At 54.4% G+C, this 16,715-nt stretch overlaps 5 protein-coding genes across 5 annotated transcripts; 4 read left to right on the plus strand and 1 right to left on the minus strand.

Moving 5' to 3' along the window:
- Nucleotides 1–1,326: 1,326 nt before the first annotated feature.
- On the plus strand, nt 1,327–2,568 carry MAA_07399 (C6 transcription factor; the record flags this gene model as incomplete). The annotated part of the gene is made up of 3 exons (XM_007825397.2): nt 1,327–1,557; nt 1,641–1,738; nt 1,824–2,568. 3 exons carry the CDS (start codon nt 1,327–1,329, stop codon nt 2,566–2,568), a joined length of 1,074 nt encoding a protein of 357 aa, XP_007823588.2.
- Nucleotides 2,569–8,418: 5,850 nt separating this feature from the next.
- Nucleotides 8,419–9,267, minus strand: MAA_07398 (uncharacterized protein; the record flags this gene model as incomplete). Its single annotated transcript, XM_007825396.1, has 1 exon — nt 8,419–9,267. The coding sequence occupies one exon, from the start codon at nt 9,265–9,267 to the stop codon at nt 8,419–8,421; it is 849 nt and encodes a 282-aa protein (XP_007823587.1).
- Nucleotides 9,268–9,641: 374 nt separating this feature from the next.
- Nucleotides 9,642–10,879, plus strand: MAA_07397 (pre-mRNA-splicing factor 38B; the record flags this gene model as incomplete). Its single annotated transcript, XM_007825395.1, has 2 exons — nt 9,642–9,760; nt 9,814–10,879. The coding sequence occupies 2 exons, from the start codon at nt 9,642–9,644 to the stop codon at nt 10,877–10,879; spliced, it is 1,185 nt and encodes a 394-aa protein (XP_007823586.1).
- Nucleotides 10,880–13,040: 2,161 nt separating this feature from the next.
- On the plus strand, nt 13,041–13,490 carry MAA_10950 (uncharacterized protein; the record flags this gene model as incomplete). The annotated part of the gene is made up of 1 exon (XM_011412895.1): nt 13,041–13,490. One exon carries the CDS (start codon nt 13,041–13,043, stop codon nt 13,488–13,490), a length of 450 nt encoding a protein of 149 aa, XP_011411197.1.
- Nucleotides 13,491–13,870: 380 nt separating this feature from the next.
- On the plus strand, nt 13,871–16,354 carry MAA_07396 (zinc finger domain-containing protein; the record flags this gene model as incomplete). Its single annotated transcript, XM_007825394.1, has 2 exons — nt 13,871–15,954; nt 16,015–16,354. The coding sequence occupies 2 exons, from the start codon at nt 13,871–13,873 to the stop codon at nt 16,352–16,354; spliced, it is 2,424 nt and encodes an 807-aa protein (XP_007823585.1).
- Nucleotides 16,355–16,715: the final 361 nt, after the last annotated feature.

Genomic DNA, 16,715 nt, shown 5'->3' on the forward strand with positions numbered 1-16,715 from the left:
TAAACTAACGTTAAAATTAGGCGAAGATGGGTTGCAGATATGACGTGGCGGCCAGGAAGATGAAAACCAAAAAGAAAACGAGCAACAAGAATAAAATAGAGTTGGGGCATACGTGGTCTCGCGAAATCTGTGGTCCGCAGTGCCAAAGGGAGAGGAAAATCAAGGGCCAATTGATGACATCTGGATGCAAAAGGGCCGCTGTATAAGCGGACCAACTCACACCAGCACCGATGCAACTAGATAAAAAACAGAGCAGGTCACCGACGAGGGTAGGACTGGGAAAGGTTGGAACATGAAGTTAGTCGCCCAGACTACGGGGTCAAAGACACGGACATCCTGGTCGGGGACTTGCTAAAAGCAGCTGGATGCGTGGCAGAGCTTGGCCGCATCATGGCATGTTTTGGCGATGGGTGCTCAAGTCCGCCGCTGCAGGCGGAGTTGAGAGCCATGATGAATTGATTGATCAGTAATAATGCAGGGCTGGCAAGATCTCAAGCTGGAGAATGAGACCTGCGCTGTGGGCACATATCTGGGCAGACTGATGTGCACATGTGCAGCCTAGGGGGCATTTGGGGGGCCCGCTGGGGGCTTTAGGCGCTGGGTCACAGGCTGTTTAGCGGCCGTCTACTGGCCATGCCCAGTGGGAAAGAAAAGCCAAAATTCCCATGGCCCCACCCGCCAGCAGCTGCCTGCTAGCAACTGGCTACTTGGCCGGTACGCGATTGATTGCACCAGACTGCAAGGACGGGGACCCCCATGCCCGTCTCTCGCCATTTCGGACATAAACACGCCGCCGACAGGCTGCTGGCGGCTAACCGCACCCCCCCCGGCGCAGGTACCTCCACGGGTACGGAGTACGTACTCCCGCCCAAGCCCAGAAAGGCGCAAAACGCAACCGGCGTCTCCCCTCGAGCAAGTCGATTCATCACTTTCAAAGCCATCCCTGACGATTATGTGAGACTGAGTCTTTGCCCCGGGAGATGGCAGATACATATGTACACACATACATACTCCGTACATATGCTGGCCTCTGCCCTAGCCATACATACATTAATCAGCCCGCGCCCCTCTCCTCTGGCCGTCGAGTCATTTCCCACTCTTGGTGCAAAAGGCCGTTTTCCCATACAAGTTGCTGTGGCTGTTTATATAACCTGCCCGGTGGCACCAACACCCTCCTCCGTCTGCTCCTCCAGTTTTGCCCGAATTACAAACGGATTGGCAAGAATACTTTGCCATATTACAATTGCTTCCCTGTTTCCTCCCCTTGCCTGATACCAACCTGATTCCCACATCACACACAGACACGCGGACACGCAACGCCACACCATGGGATCGCATAGCTTGCCTTCGCCCCCGGCGGAGGAGAATAAGTCGGGAGCTTCTAGAAAGAGCACGTCGACAAAGTCTGTCAAGTCTACGAGTCGTGTTTCCAAGCGTGCCAGTGCCAGTGCTGCCGCTGCCCACCACCATGATCACGTAACTCACGCTGCGGGCATGGATGGCCGACATAAGCGAGTATGGAAGGCTTGTGAGAGATGTAGAATGAAGAAGACAAAGGTACCGTGAATGCCGTTTTGACCCGAAGACGCAAAACAAGTCTTTTTTATTTTTTATCTCACGCTAACATGAGATGACGACAGTGCGATGGTGAATTCCCTTGTAAGAGATGTAAGGATGACGGCCTTGTTTGCACAGCTGGGGTCCGCAAGAAGGTCGAGTATAAGCAGCTGCCACGAGGGTATGTAATGTGCTCCATGATGACGTTTCATGTACTGCCCCAATCTAGAGATGTTGTTGTTGTTGACAAGGGTTGAAATGAGCAGATACGCCGAGGTTCTTGAAAACACTCAATTCGCCCTCATTGCCACGGTTCACAAGCTGTACAACATGGTGCGCAACTCACAAACATGGGAGCTTGGCGAACCCGATCTCAACGACCGCGGCCTCCCCGTGATCCATGATATTGCGCAGAAGCTCGGCTGCATCCGGCCCAACAGCGACATCGACCTCCCCGTGCACTCGGTGTTTCCCGAAGACGAAGCCGGCATGGCAGAACTCGCGCGTCAGCTCGAGGAACAGCAGAACAAGGACGGCGACAGCCAAAAGGACCTCAAGGACACCGACTCGTCCAGCTACCAGCGAAACGACCGTGCCTCGTCATCGGAGCTCGACCATTCCGACTTTGAGGACTACCGCAAGGCGGCATTCGGCAGCGGCAACGCCATGACACTATCACCGCAGAGCTTCGCCGGCAGCAACGATTTCGACTTCAGTCCTACGGTGCCTGAGATGGACCCCAGCGTCATGTTTGCCTCACAAAACCAGTCCATGCCCAACTTCTCCACATGGTCCATGCCCAAGTCTCAAAACGGCGGGCTGGCAATGCAGCACTTTTTGCAGCAGGCAGATGCCCTGCAGAGCATGAACATGATGGGCCAGACCATGGTCGATCCTGAATTCGGCACCATCAAACCCGACATCCTCTCATGTCCCAACCCCGATGTCATGATGGGCATAGGCGACCCCATGATTTACGGCGGGTTTGACAGCGAGTCGATGAGACTCTGAGTGTAGCGAGTAGTCAACACAACTACAAACCCGCTCACACTTGTGTGTGTGACAGAGAGAGGCTGGATGGGTAATGGCTATTGATTCCAATGGGCTGATTCCAGGGGGGGGGTTGCACCAACAGCCCGTGTACATGAGACGAGAGCACGACAGGCATAACTTTTTTTGAGCTGCGGCCGGGGAGGGAGTTTGACGCAATGGGGAAACTGGCGTTTATTGTCCTCTAGTGGTTCACGTACGACATTTTTTTTTTCTCCTGGATTTTTTCCCCCATTTTCAGCATTGCGTTTTATGTTCTTTATCCTTGATGTTTTTGGGTTGGCGTTGGTAAAATCCGATAGGGAGTAGAGGTTATAGAAGTGCAGGGGAGGCTACAAATTAGCCCTCCCCCCTTTTCATCATTTTTTTTTTTCTGTAATTCCTTTGCAGGAGGCCACGATAAGAGGTGCCAGGATGAGCTGGATTGGAGCTCCGCACGCAGCATTGAGCAGCTGTCCATAGACGCGCGCCGGGACAAAGTAATTTCACTTACGATATTGCGTGGGCATTCATGATGAGTCATTGCCGTTCCCGATTGGTGATTTATCCGTCCGTGATTCACGGCACTCGGTTTCGGCTCACCGTGCAGTGCGTGCAGGGCCGTGAAGTGAAAACGACATGGAGACAGACCCGATCGATCGGGCCCCCGAGTAGCCTAACCTCGGATCGATTCTGAGAGCCGCCCCTCTCCTCTTGAAAATAAACTCATGGCGATGACACCTGACTATTGCGCGAGTCTAGATTCTAGTCCCCTTTTTTTGGTTTTCTTTTCTTCTGTCAGCTTTACATTTGCTGGCAGCTCCCGCTTATCACTAATCGCTGTATTTCATGTCATCGTCATTGACTCCGGGGCAGGGATTTATACGCCTACGAGAAGGAAAGCTACCTAGAGCAAAGTTACATGCCGCTTCTCCACAGAGTTTGGTGTATTTTCATGAATTCTTGACTTGTAGATCCGGGGTGGGATAATCTGCAACACACAGCTACGTAGAGCCACTTGGTGGTCCCCTTGAGCCTCTTCTTCCTCGTCGTCCTCTCGTCCTACTGCTCCTGCTGCTCCTCTTTCCCCCGCAACATGGCGGTGCCACGTCAAAGTATATTGGCCCTCGAAGCTATTTTAACCTCTTGCCCCAGCGGGGAGGGGGGAGGAAAGCTCGCCTTGGGCCTCTCTCGGGGGGTGTTCGTGGCGGCCCCCCGGCGCAGCCACGTGGGTTATTTGCTTGCTTGCTGCTTGCTGCTTGGGAGGTGCCAGATTCCAAATCAGCAGTTTTTTTTCCGTCTGGCGCTGCCGTCGGGGTTCGATACGGGGGCAACCACCAGACGGTCTACACGAGCGGTTTTACACGAACGAGATGGGTGAGATTTTGGAGACTTCCCACCCATGGATTACGAGTCTACACTATGCTAGTTCCACGACGGCCTGCGAAAAAGTCGGCGGGTTTATATACCCCCTCCGTTGAACGACGTTATCGCGTGCAAAGGATTCAGAGTTCGAGCCATGGCAGCCACGGCTTGCTGTCCCGATGTTGCTCGGGGGGTGGTGGCACGCCGGATGCCCATGTACAAGTATGCTGTAGCGACTACTTACAACTAGTTAGTAGCTCTGGGGCGCCTGGCGGGCAATCTGGAATCTGATTACTATCTCCCAGGGTCGCTAGTGACCTGTCAGAAAAAGGGTTCCTTCTCAAATGAGCTCGAGTCTCCTCCCTTTTTGTGGCGGCAGCCGGGTCGGTGGGCATGAAGCTCGCCGTTTGGGTCCAGAATCGCCAGATGCTTTGGGTGTAAGCTTTGCGCCGGCGTGGCGGCATGCCGGCGTAGCGCCGATCTGGCGGGCCAGAGATGAAGACATTGGACGCTACAGCGTGAGAGCATTCTTGAGCTCTTGAGCTATACGCGTACATACGTGCACGGCGGAGCAAGGACCTGCGCAGAGGGAAACGTCCAGCGTCCGGGGAGGGGGTTCGTTGGGAGCGGCGGCCAACGGCTCTGTGTGCGTACGTCATGTAATGCCTTTGCGCTCGTGAATTCCGACATCACGGCTGCCTGCCTTAATTGACGGGGGGTACGAATGCTTTGAATGAAGAAAAAAATCCGAGACAGCTCTGGAATATCAAAGGGCCAGTGGCCGGTCGACAAAGCGCCGCCAAGGTGCCAGCGACTACAAGGCAAAACAAGCGTCGTTCGGCCTCGTTCCCACCCGGTGTTCGGGCTCTTGCGAACCTCCGGGCGGATTGGTCGACGGGCGACGGGTATCCGAGAGTTGATATCCGCCGTGGAAGAAAGGGGAGGGGTGCGGCTAGGAAAAGAGAAGTGGGGCCTGAGCATATATCCCTGTTGGGCCAAGTAGTATTGCCGAATTGGGTAATGGCATCGGGGCCGCTGACAAACTCGCGCGCGCGGGCGGTCTCAGTCACTAGTATTAACGTCGAGTGGGTTTCTGCATAATGCGGATTATGCTTGAATTTGACCAATTTTGGGCACGCAAGAGGTTTGGTTTTTTTTTTCCTGCTTGTGCTCCGCATTTCTAAAGAACAAGTCAAAGAATCCCTCAGGCTGGAAGGGGGGCCCTGGTGTCGTTGGATGCAGCGGTAGGCGTTGGCTGAGCCAGCATGGTTGGCTTGGCGTCGAGGCGGAATGCGAAAACTGCAAAGTGCGTTATGGACAAGGCGCGAGGCGTCGCGAAATACGCCGCCGACTGTGACATCAGGCGTTGTGTCGTGTCTGCAGAGGACTGACTACGTACGTACGCTGGGCCGTGAGCTCGGCTTACTCATGCCATGTTGGGGGCTGCAAGGCGTCAACTGGCATCGGCATATTCGCAGGCAAGTTTTGCCAATCAAGGTGCGGCAAATTCTGACATGCAAGCCTGTTGTCCTACCAGGGGCTGCGTCCTTGACCCCAGACTGCCGCGTGCAACTACTATTGATTCCTGCCTGGGATGACGACATGTTGCTGCAGAAGTCGTTTGACTCAGCGGCCTCTTGCAGCACCGGCGGGAGGGTAAGGCGTGGAATAGATTGACGGCAGGACAGGGGCACAAATTAAAAAAATAAAAAAAAAGGTGGACGACGCTCGAACCACCCTGTCTCACGAACATGTGGCCTGGAAAATACAGCAGATACGGCGTATGTGCGGGCTTCTGGAAAGCGGTGCATGAAATTATATGTCTGGTACATATGTACTTATGTAAGTACATGTAGTAAGTAGTAAGTAGCACCGCCGCCGGTTAAATTGACGTGCTCCACGCCGCTAGACGAGGCCTGCAGGGCCATTGATGGAGTTTACGGACGTCCGTTAACAGTCCGCCGTCCGTTGTCCCCAGCGTCACGTCCTTGCGGGCGTGGAGCGGAACGGACTGCCGACCTCGCCCGTCAGTCCCTCACGATAGTATACATATGACATGGTCGCGTGACGACGCACAACTGCCCGATCTGTGATGCATGTTTCCCTGCATGCTTATTCTTGTGCGACGCGGGTGCCGCGACGATCCCGGAGCCAGATGGTGCGAATGCGAGACACGGAGCATTGAACCCACCCGCACGGCGCTGCGCCTTGGCATCACGGGCAATGGACCTTGACGTTGACTCACCTCGCCGCCTTTCCATCTCACACGTGGATTTGCGTGGCCTAGAAATTGGGGAATATCCGAGAGGGTGGGTTGGAGGGGGGCGTGTGCAGTGCTAGGGCCGGGCAGAAGAAATAAAACAACATGGAAATGGTTTTGTCATCCAACACAAGGCCGTGGAATTGGGCCAAGTCCCCGTGCAGCCAACCTGCAAGTCCCGTCGACGGCATTGGCCTTGCATTTGTTGTCGCGATACCGATGGTCTGGGCGGCGTCGCAAGGGCTGGTCATTCGTCGCCTCGCGCCAGGATGCAGCCGCTGGCTTTTTCGGCTTTCAATGTTCGCCATAGCCTCGTTCGTTCCCCCGGCGGCCAAGGTGCCTAGATGGATGCTTGGCAGACCTCAAGTGCTGCTGGGGGCGTTCGTCGCCTGTCGCAACGGACTCGAATCCAGGTGCTCAGCCTTCCCTGGGCCCCATTACGCGTATTTGGCGGATGCATCGATGGGCTCTCGGGTTTGAAGCTGAGGCTTGGCTGCCGCCATTGGGGGTGTGGCCGACGCGCAAGGCGAATGAATGCCCTGGCCCTGGTGATTGACGCGTGGTCCGTGGTCTTTGGCTTGTACGTGGTCCCTTTCCAGCCGTAGATTCGGACAGGTCTGGGGTGAGGCCAAAGTGGCGGGCGTCGATGCTGAGCACATGTAGTTTCCTGATTGCGGACACGGCCGGTAGAGATACGTCGAGCTGTTTTTAACCGTCCAGGTTTTCGAGTGCGTTGGGCGACTGCATTTGCTGCATCATTTCGCCGCCGGAATGACTCCATCTAGGCACTTTGAGGCAGCACTTGAGATCCGTTGACACCTTGCTGGGAGTAGTATTGATTGCTACTTTACTTATCCGAGCAGAAAAAGAAGAGCAGAAAAATAATTCCCTCCACACGGATTGTGCAAGTATCTTGCATAAAATAAGATGCAGGTAATAGAATTTACTTTCAAGGAGACAAATTTACTCAAAGTCATATTCAACTCGCCGTCTCCATCCATGTCCCTTCCTTTAAAACTACTACAATCAAAGGTAGTCCGAGTACTTTATATTAGCATTAAAGGCATCGTTGTTGCGCTGTACTACAATGGGTTGTACTTACACATAGATTGATTTGGTGGAGCGCCGACTAACCAGGTAATTAGTGGGGCCCACGAGAGCGGCCCGCGCTCAACGAGGTTAGCGCGGTTCATCTGTCAACTTCAACCTCCATTCACGCTCTTACAGATCAAAAACTCGCACGAGTTGCTAGCTCCCACGCGGGCAGCAAATGGCTGGTAGACGCTGTCCATCTGTGAAACCACTTGCCCCCGCATTGGAAACGACACTTACTCGTCGGATCGTGCCGTACGGAATGACCCCTCGACCGCCGACGGGTTTCCTGAACACCACACGACCAAAATACGTGCATGTGGCTTTGATATGACAGACAGCCGTGCCACTTTTATCCAAGGCGCAACAGTATTTCGGAATGCAAGCCAACTAGCTAAATTGTACCGTTATCAGCTCATTCAGGCTTCATATCGGAACGCTGTTTGTGATGGTCGTCTCGCACACCGGATGCCTTTTATAATGTATCACTTTCCAACGGCTACACATGTATTCCTAGAAATAAATTATACAGGGGAGACGGATATCTCTGCCCGTCCCCGCCCCACTTCCTAGAATAGTATCATAAAGAAAACATGGATGACAGTACATTACGGTTCTCTGGTTCGGGCACCATCAGACATATAGCGTTCATTTCACTCCCCAAGTCTGGGCACATCCGGCCAACAGGCAAAGTGTACTCCGTACCGTGATGGATAGCGAGGGCCGATGAATCAGACAATGGCCTTGTCGAGGCTGAGTACTCCAGTGGCTCACCAGCCCCTTGCTGTTCTTTTGGTCTGTTTCTTGGCTGCCTCGACGGGATGTAGGTGCATCGCGTGGAGTTGAATCCCAGCAAGAGTCCGGTTGGCAATTGAGGTCCGGGACGACAATACTACAGAGTAGGCTACATCCAACACCGGGCGTGAAATGCGTAATTCATTTATTCTCATCCCACCAGATCATTTGTGCGCCCTACGCCCGACCCAAACCTGCCATTAGACGCCTACGCCCTCACGTCCGCTTATCCCAAATGCCGCAAAACATACACAAAACTAGTTACTACACGAAATCGTCCAACACCAGCCCTCTTCTTGTTCTACCGGACCCGTCAATGGCTACGTCTTGAGATCCAAAACCCGCTTGAGCACATCCTCACTCGCCCTCCACCACCGCGCTCGCTGCTCCAAGTCATCTGCCACGCCGCCAAAACCCGCGTCCCTTCTCCTCTGCGCCTCGCGCGCCGCAGCCGTGCTGCTCTGAAGCTTGGCCTGCAACGGTCCGAGCTCGGCTTGCAGGCGCTCTGCCTCCTTCTGCTTCCTGGGCACTTTGGCCTGCAGGGCCTCGAGTTCTCGCGCCAGCTGCTGCTGCTCGGCTCTGCGCCGCTCCACCAGGCCAAGTGTCTTGGCCAGAGGCAGCTTCAGGCCGGGGTTGGCGCCTGACAAATCCTGTGTTGCTCTCAGCTGCTCGACCCGCGCCTCCAGCTCCCGTGTTTTGGCCGGCAGGTCCTGCAGCTTTGCCGTGTCGAGCTGGACGGCCTCGTACCGGCGGCTGAGTTCGCGCCCTCTGCTCTCGAGCTCCGTCACCATGGCCGCCACCTCCTGCTTGAGCGCCTTGAGTCCGGCCTTGACTTCTGCGTTGTCCTTTTCTAAGTCTAGGTTCTCTTGCATCGTGACGATTAACGGCGGGTCGCCGACGATTGCGCGGATAAACTTTTCCTTGGTGACTTGCTCGACGTAGGAGAATCGCAGTTTGGCAAACAGCTCGGTGTAGTGCGCTAGGTCGGCTTCGAGGCCGGCCGGGGTAGGGCCATCGAGGAGTGAATTTGATGCATCCGATGCCCGTGGCCGTGAATTTTGCTCGGCAGGGTCAGTGATGGTTTCGCTGAGTCTGATGATGGATATTTCTTGGTTTGCTTGCAGGCGCTCCAGAGCCTCGAGGGCTTGTGTCGCGTCGGCAGCCGCCATGGCGGAAAGTTGGCCCTGTTTCGGGATTGTGCCGCTTTTCTAGTAACTCAAAGGGAAAATTTTCATGTTCCCTACTCGTCTGAATTTCCTCGGGGCCCTTGGGGGTAGGTGTTCTAGATGTTCGCTTGACGTGTCTGATGGGTGAGAATGATGTTTGAGGTGGGAATGTGTTTACTTTGACGCCCAAACCGGTTAGTGCATGCAGCCTCGTAACTTTGCCGGCTATCGGACTCGACATCACCACCCACCGAGACAATGGCTCCGCGACCGACGACTTTCCTCCACTTTCACTCGTCCCATGCGCCGACGCTGCTTCGATTTTCGGGGCGCCTTTGGGCTATTTACTCTTGGTCTAATTCTGGTCGATTGTACAAATGTCAAACGATGAACTTCTCACGGATGAATACGTGGCCGGTCTCCTGGCACAGGATGCCAAGGACTGCTCACTGAAGTACTCGGCCATGGGCATGGAAGCTTTTCGCGACAACAAAAAGTAAGTCGGAGCCCGAATATTCCCCGGAAGCTTCCGGTCCTGACATGCGCTAGGCCTTCTACCATGCCCAAACCAAATACACGATTCCTGCGCCACATCATCAAAGACACAGACACACACAACAAGGCCCTACTCGCAAAGGAAGCCGCCGAGTCAAAAGCGAGATTGCAAGACCTCGAGCACGCCGAGGAAATAAAGAGGAGGAAGACGAATCCCAACGCCAAGGACATACGAAGGCGTCAAATGGGCGACATCCAAGCTATCCTCGGCGGCAGGAATAGGCGGCGGGGAAACGACGATGATTCGGGCACATCAACTCGATGTGACAAGGATGACGGCAAGGATCGCCACGAAAGGAAAAGCGTCAAGAGGAGCGATGATTTGTGCAGACGCGAATATGAGAAGCGACGCTATGGACGGCTCTCAGAACGCGACTATGCCGATGACGATGCCGAATCTGGAAGCGACGACCGGAAGAGGTCTCGACGCAGCAGACACCATTCATCATCGGACCAAGACGAAAGTCGGCACAGACATGGCAGATCACGAAGAGATGGCAGATCCAAGTCACCGCGGCGGCATCGATCATCCTGCTCACCCGACAATCGAAAACGCAGTCACAGGCAACGCTCGCGTCATCGATCAAAGCCACGGGATTCTTCGCGTTCGCGGAGCAAGAAGAAGCCCAGCCCACCGCCGGCGCCAGACGAAGATTCAGACCCCCTAGAAGACTTGATAGGACCAGCGCCGCCTCCAAAATTTCGTGGTCGGGGGACAATAGGGGGTGCGGCGGAACTAGACCGTCGGTTTTCAGAGTCGTACGACCCCAGGCTGGACGTGCAGATGGACGAGGATGAGGAAGACGCCTGGGATGATGCATTGGAGTCGTTTAGGGACCGACAGAAGCTCAGATTGCACCAACACCAGCGGATGAAAGACGCCGGCTTCACGGAGCAAGAAATACAGCGAGCCGAGGGGACGGCCGACAAGGCCGGAGAGCATGTCGTCTGGTCCAAGGCCGGGGAGAGGCGGGAATGGGACAAGGGCAAGGGCCTCGGGCTGGATGGTGTCGATGAAGACGACAAGAACCCGCCCACTCTGTTTTCAGAAGACTACTAGGAGAAATCTTTGGGCGGCGTCTTTTCGGTCTCCATGTTCGGCTTTGGCTGGGTCGCGCTTGATTAGTTGACATTCTTGGATAAAAGGCGTTATGAGTATGGGTAATAGAACGGCATACCAGTAGTGGCAGGTTACTATTTCGAGTTGTACGCAAACTGTCGTGAATACGAGAGTGATGAGTCGATGCTTTTCTCCCGTACACGACGTAATCTATGCCTGCGCCGATTCCTTCATGCATGCGTGGAATTCGGCATCGGAGCGACGTATGTCTACGGACAGAGATTCAAGGCGGCCCGGGAGAAGTCCCTTGCTGCAATGCAACGAGCCAAAATGATCGTCCTACCACGCAGGACGCTGTTCTACGCTACATTACGGAGTACGCCGGTGTATATTTTGCGGGAACTATGTATCTTGTCACGGATTGTGCAAAATGGACAAGCATTCAAGCCTGGACGTATGCTGGCTGTCGACTTTCTCTTCATGGCGTCTCATGCTGGTATCGGCAGTAGGGTATTGTACTCGCTATTCCCTCGTCGACACTTTACGCAAACGGGTTGGATTTGTTATGCCGGCTCTCGCTCTTCAACCCCAATCAGATGAATGAAAAGTGTGGTAGTCGCCATGATCTCCGTCTTGGGGCAAGGGCACTCCATCACCAGCGCAGCTATCTGTAAACTGTGAGAACTGGAGGGTTGGTGTAAGCCAGTTTTCTGACTGCTGACGATGGCGCAGATATCTTATGCTTAACGGGCACGTTTCTCCAGGGAAGCCTTGTCAACATGGTGATGCGGTGCTTTCTCCTCTTCATAGAGCAAGACGTGCAAGGATTCAATGATATTGTTTTCATGGGTCGGCCTCGGCCAGCAGGTATCAATGATATTTCATGGTTATGGGTGAGGGTTTGAAGGGGACTGAACCCCGACAATGGCGCACAGGAGAGATGACTGGGAGTTGGATTATTACAGCTACAATTACGCCCGGTCATGCATGTTCTTCAGCCGGCGACGCACGATGCCAGGCTACGGCATCGGATGGCGCAGGATCTGTGCAACGTGGTGGTGCAGGTGGGCAATTTAGGAAATCGTCCCCAAGAAGATGTATTGTCCCGACTACAGAAAAAGCAAAAGAAGGCATGGAAACAAGAGGGAGGCCAGACTGACGAGCGGGGCGAAGCTCACGGGGGGCATCACGAGGATGAGAGGACCAGACGCATGGCGCCATGGTCTCTGTACTCACGTCATGGTTGGAGGCTGGCCGAAGGTGTGTGGAGGACAAGAGACATGTCGATTTTATGAATGCGTTGTGTGGTGGATGTGTGCAGCTTGCATCACTGAATTGCTCGAATAGTCTGGAGTGCCAGTTGTTGGCGACGAGATGGGCCCAAGGTTCAAATGTTGGCATGTATATGCGGATTTTGAAGGAAATCAGCGTGGAGTTTGCAATGCCCCCGTGTAGAGCCCGGCCGACGATTTAAAACCAGCCCATGAATGCTCAAGACTCGGCATGTTCGTCAGTCGATGCAGGGTCTTCAAATGTTCAAATGTTGGCTGTTCAGCTGGTCTGGTGACGTCGTTGAGGAGGGGCGGGCAAGAGGCTGGAACGGTTGGATGCACATGTCTTCTTGGTTTCAAACACGGATCAATTGACTTTGGATGTACTACTCCGTACGTGCGTTGAAATGTTATCAAAGCGTCGACCAGCCGATGGCCCCGGGGTATTGGGTCTGAAATGCCAACATTCATTCCGTGGTTCCAATTTTAAGTTTTTAACGCACTAGATTGGCTTTTTGTCAGCGCCTGACTTGACGACATCAGGTAGAGCATGAAACTGGGGCAAAGGGCAGACGCAACGACATGAAAAAAATATTTAAAAAATTCTATTTCGTCTGTTCTCGCGCAATAATGGATGGAAGCAGGATGGCGCAGCTCATTTTGGAAAAATATCTAAACGGCTCAGCCGTATAAAGTCACAAGCCTCGCATGTGCAAGCTTCGAACAGCTTCTAGCTTGGAACATTTAAATGTCAATCAACTGGTCAACTATGCTGGTTCAATGTTGGCAGTGGTGTGGTTGGGTGGGACCGTTGACCAGTTGACATCCGGAGGCCTTCTGAGCGCCAGACCATGTGGGCAACGGGTTGATTCGCCGGAGCTTAGAGCATCATGGCACCTCGGTGGGAATGTGGCCGCCTTGAACCTGACTGGAGCTGGCACCGGGCGCCTGGCGCCAGTCTGGTCGATTGGTCGACTGGAATCAGAAGCAGTCAATTTGATCTGGACTCAAGTGCTGTCTCAACCGCCCTCTGTTGCGCCCGCTGTGACCGCCCAACCGCCCAGGGCCGATGGACATGGAGCTCCTACGGAGTACCTCCAACATTGAATGCATCATGCCCCTCCAGATGTCATGCCAAGCATCCACCCGCTCGACCAGAGGTCCCAGCCACCTATGCACAGGCTGCCGTCACCACCACCCAAGGCCACTCCAGGCCACTCAACGACCTCCAGACCGCGCAGGTGCCTCGACTTGACACGCTCCAACGCCATGCGCCAGTCACACCACTCCTGCTTGACCCTCACCTCGCCTTCATCGTCTCACCTCGTCCTGGTGTTTGAACCACACTCCCTTAACCGTCTCCTTGAGCGTTTTAATCCGTTTCGTTTCCTCCTTCTTTTCCCCTTGCCATACCAAGCATTCGCTTCACCTCCCACTGCATCTATTGTTGGCTCCTCCAGCCTCCCATCCAACGGTCCATCCGCACTGCACTTGCCGCCCTCAAGCTGCGCCCCCCCGACCCTCGCAGCTCGCAGATGAACGGCGTCACTGGCTGACGGCATCGTCGTCGACTGGACGTCGGACGGGACGACGACCACAATTACCATTTCGAAAATCCCACTCGCCAAGTCCTCCATTTTATCCATTTATCCTCTCGCCCTCGTCTCCCCCGGATATACACGAGTACACCGGTGCCGTTTGAGGCCCAGAAACCGGTAACATGCGTACGCCACGGGTCGCCATTCTCGTCTTCTTCTTCGCCGCGTTCCTCTTCATCGTATTCCGTGCTTTGACAGCCACCCGAACCACCGTAGTCGCTTCGTATCCGCCTGCTCCTCGAACGTCATCAAAGTCGGTATTCGGCTTCATGTATTACAACACGCCGTTTTCTCTATTTCCTCCCAACGCCGCTATCAGCTTGACCGATGACAATAGCACATCTTTTGCCGCGCGGCCCGCAGCCTTTGGTCCTAAGCTGGCTTCCTCAGGCCTAAGTGGTCAGCTCTGGGTCGGCAGCGGTTTCGGGGAGGATAGCCTGGACACGGATGGAGAGCTTGGCTGTAGTGATTTGCCTGGCTGGGGCAGCTCGAATACCAGAGCGTCTCTGAAGAACTCTTTTAAAGTTGGGTCGACGAGACTCCCTTCAGCCAAGGTCAAAGTGCCCAAAAAAGGAGGCACCCTGCTTGACCACGATAATCGCGAAGCCATTGCCAAGGGCAAAGCACAGGCGAAAAGTCCCAAGAACGACAACACGGATAATTATCTGACCGAGGAGGTGGCTGGTACTCCTTCTCGCCGGGATAGCTCCGTCGGCTCGTCTGGACATGCCGATATACAATCTATTCAGGAAGCTGCAGAAATCGAGGGAAAGATTGTTCTGCTCAAGCGTGGAGGATGCGGCTTCTTGGAGAAGGTTATGTGGGCGCAGCGCAGAGGAGCAATCGCCGTCATTGTTGGCGACAACCAAAAGGGCGGTCCCTTGATTCAAATGTTTGCCCACGGCGAGGACGTCGACAACGTCACTGTGCCTTCGGTTTTCACCGCCAGGACCACTGCCCAGCTTCTTTCTTCACTGACACAACCCGGAAGCTTTATTGAGGATACCCTCGATGACAACGGGAACGCCGTTCTCAAGGTCCAGCAGACACCTGCTGCAACGCACAAAAAGCAATCCCTCGCAAAGCCAAGAGCCGCCACTGCCGCAAAGGGCCCCAATGGGTCAAAGGCAAAGAGATCGGTCGAGGGGAAACGATCCAAATCTGCTGCTGAGAGTGGCAAAGGCCTCGGAGGAGGAATCTTCAGCTGGGGCACCACAACTCGCACAGTGGATTCTAAGAGCCGGCCTCCAAGGAGCGGCCGCTTGGACTGGGTCTTGGTTGATGATTTCAACGATGAGAAGGACAGGCTGATTAGCGATACCATGGGCAAAGCAAAGAGGCCCAAGCCCAGAACAGATGACTTCGTTATTGGTGTGCATGATTGGAGAGACCGTGACCTCGTCGGCACTGGAGAACAGAAGAATACAGTTGAAAAGAATCCCGCGAAGAACGCTGGGTCGGGCAAATCCAAAGACGGAGATGCCAGCTCGGACTCGGAGCCAAAACCTGCCGGATCAGACTCTAAGCACCATGGCCTCATGTCAAAGCTATTTGGGAGTGATTCCAGTGATGGCTCAAAATCTGCCATGCCGTCCGTTGATGAGGGTGAGGATTCTCCGACCATCCCACCACCACCCGATGGCTCACAACCACATGAAGGTTTATGGGTGACAATCACGCCGACGAGCAGCGCCAGCCCCTTTTTCGATACCCTGCTGGTGCTCGTTATCAGCCCTCTCGTAACACTGACCGTTGTTTATGCGCTTCTTATTCTCCGAGCTAGGATTCGCAGGAGACGATGGAGAGCGCCAAAGTCCGTGGTTGATCAACTTCCCGTGCGAACTTACCATACCGTTGCTTTGTCTTCACCCAGTCTATCTCCCAGATTACCATCTCCTTCAAGTGCCACGCCTACCACTCCTTTGCTGCAACACAGCCCTTCGCGACCACGCCCCCGATCGAGGACCACCACAGGAGTAATGGAAAGCGAGAATCTCCTCTCAGCCAGCGCTGCTGTTCCAGCACCGCAACCTCCTCGGGCAAGTCGTCGGACCGAGTTTGAAAAGGGTGCAGGAGGCTTTTCAGCAGAATGGCGCAAGTACATGGGGCGACAGGTTGAGTGTGTTGTGTGTCTCGAGGAATATGTGGACGGCGTTAGCAGGGTCATGAGTTTGCCTTGCGGCCATGAATTCCACGCCGATTGCATGTAAGTTTTAAGCGTACTCTACTCTTCCTCATGCGAACCCATCCACTAACCCCACGACAGAACCCCCTGGCTGACTACGCGGCGACGAACATGCCCTATTTGCAAGGGCGATGTGGTTCGGTCATTGGCACGCGGCAAGGGAAATGGCCCTCGATACGACGCCTACCGAGAAGATAGCGACGACGACGATGAAGAGGAGGAGGATGAAGCCGAGGCGTCTGGCTCTGGTTCAGCTGACAGACAGTCTGATTTGGAACAAGGTATCTCATCGTCAGAACCGAGAGACGCGCCGCAACGACCGGATAGAGACGGAGGTTGGCTAGGTGTTTTGTCCCATAGCTTCAATGGCAGGACGCGGCCTCATCCCCAATCACCCTCGCCAGAGGATCGAAATCGTTAGAATTTATCTATTACGAACTTGCATCAGAGGCACTGCATAACCCAGCCCTCGACGTTTTTGCTTTCCTCCTCTTTTGGCGTCTGGCATATCAAGGAACAGGGAAATAGGTGGATTTAATGCTCGTCGTTTGCTTTTTTTCCTACTAGCGAGTACAACTTTTGTGTTTGGGGGAACAGCCGTGTCCAGGAGAACGCGCTGTGGCAGGCTTGCGCCTTTTATGGCAACGATTTACTTTTTTGGCTTGTGTATAGGATTCCTGCTTTTGGCCACGCGGGTGGCGTCTGCAGAGGTGTTTAGCAACTGCATGGCATGGCTGTGCGAGGAGCACACACCGTAGTACTACTGGGCGGATAGTGTGGTG

The sequence above is a fragment of the Metarhizium robertsii genome (assembly GCF_000187425.2).
Source record: "Metarhizium robertsii ARSEF 23 chromosome Unknown MAA_Scf_3, whole genome shotgun sequence".
NCBI lineage: Eukaryota > Fungi > Ascomycota > Sordariomycetes > Hypocreales > Clavicipitaceae > Metarhizium > Metarhizium robertsii.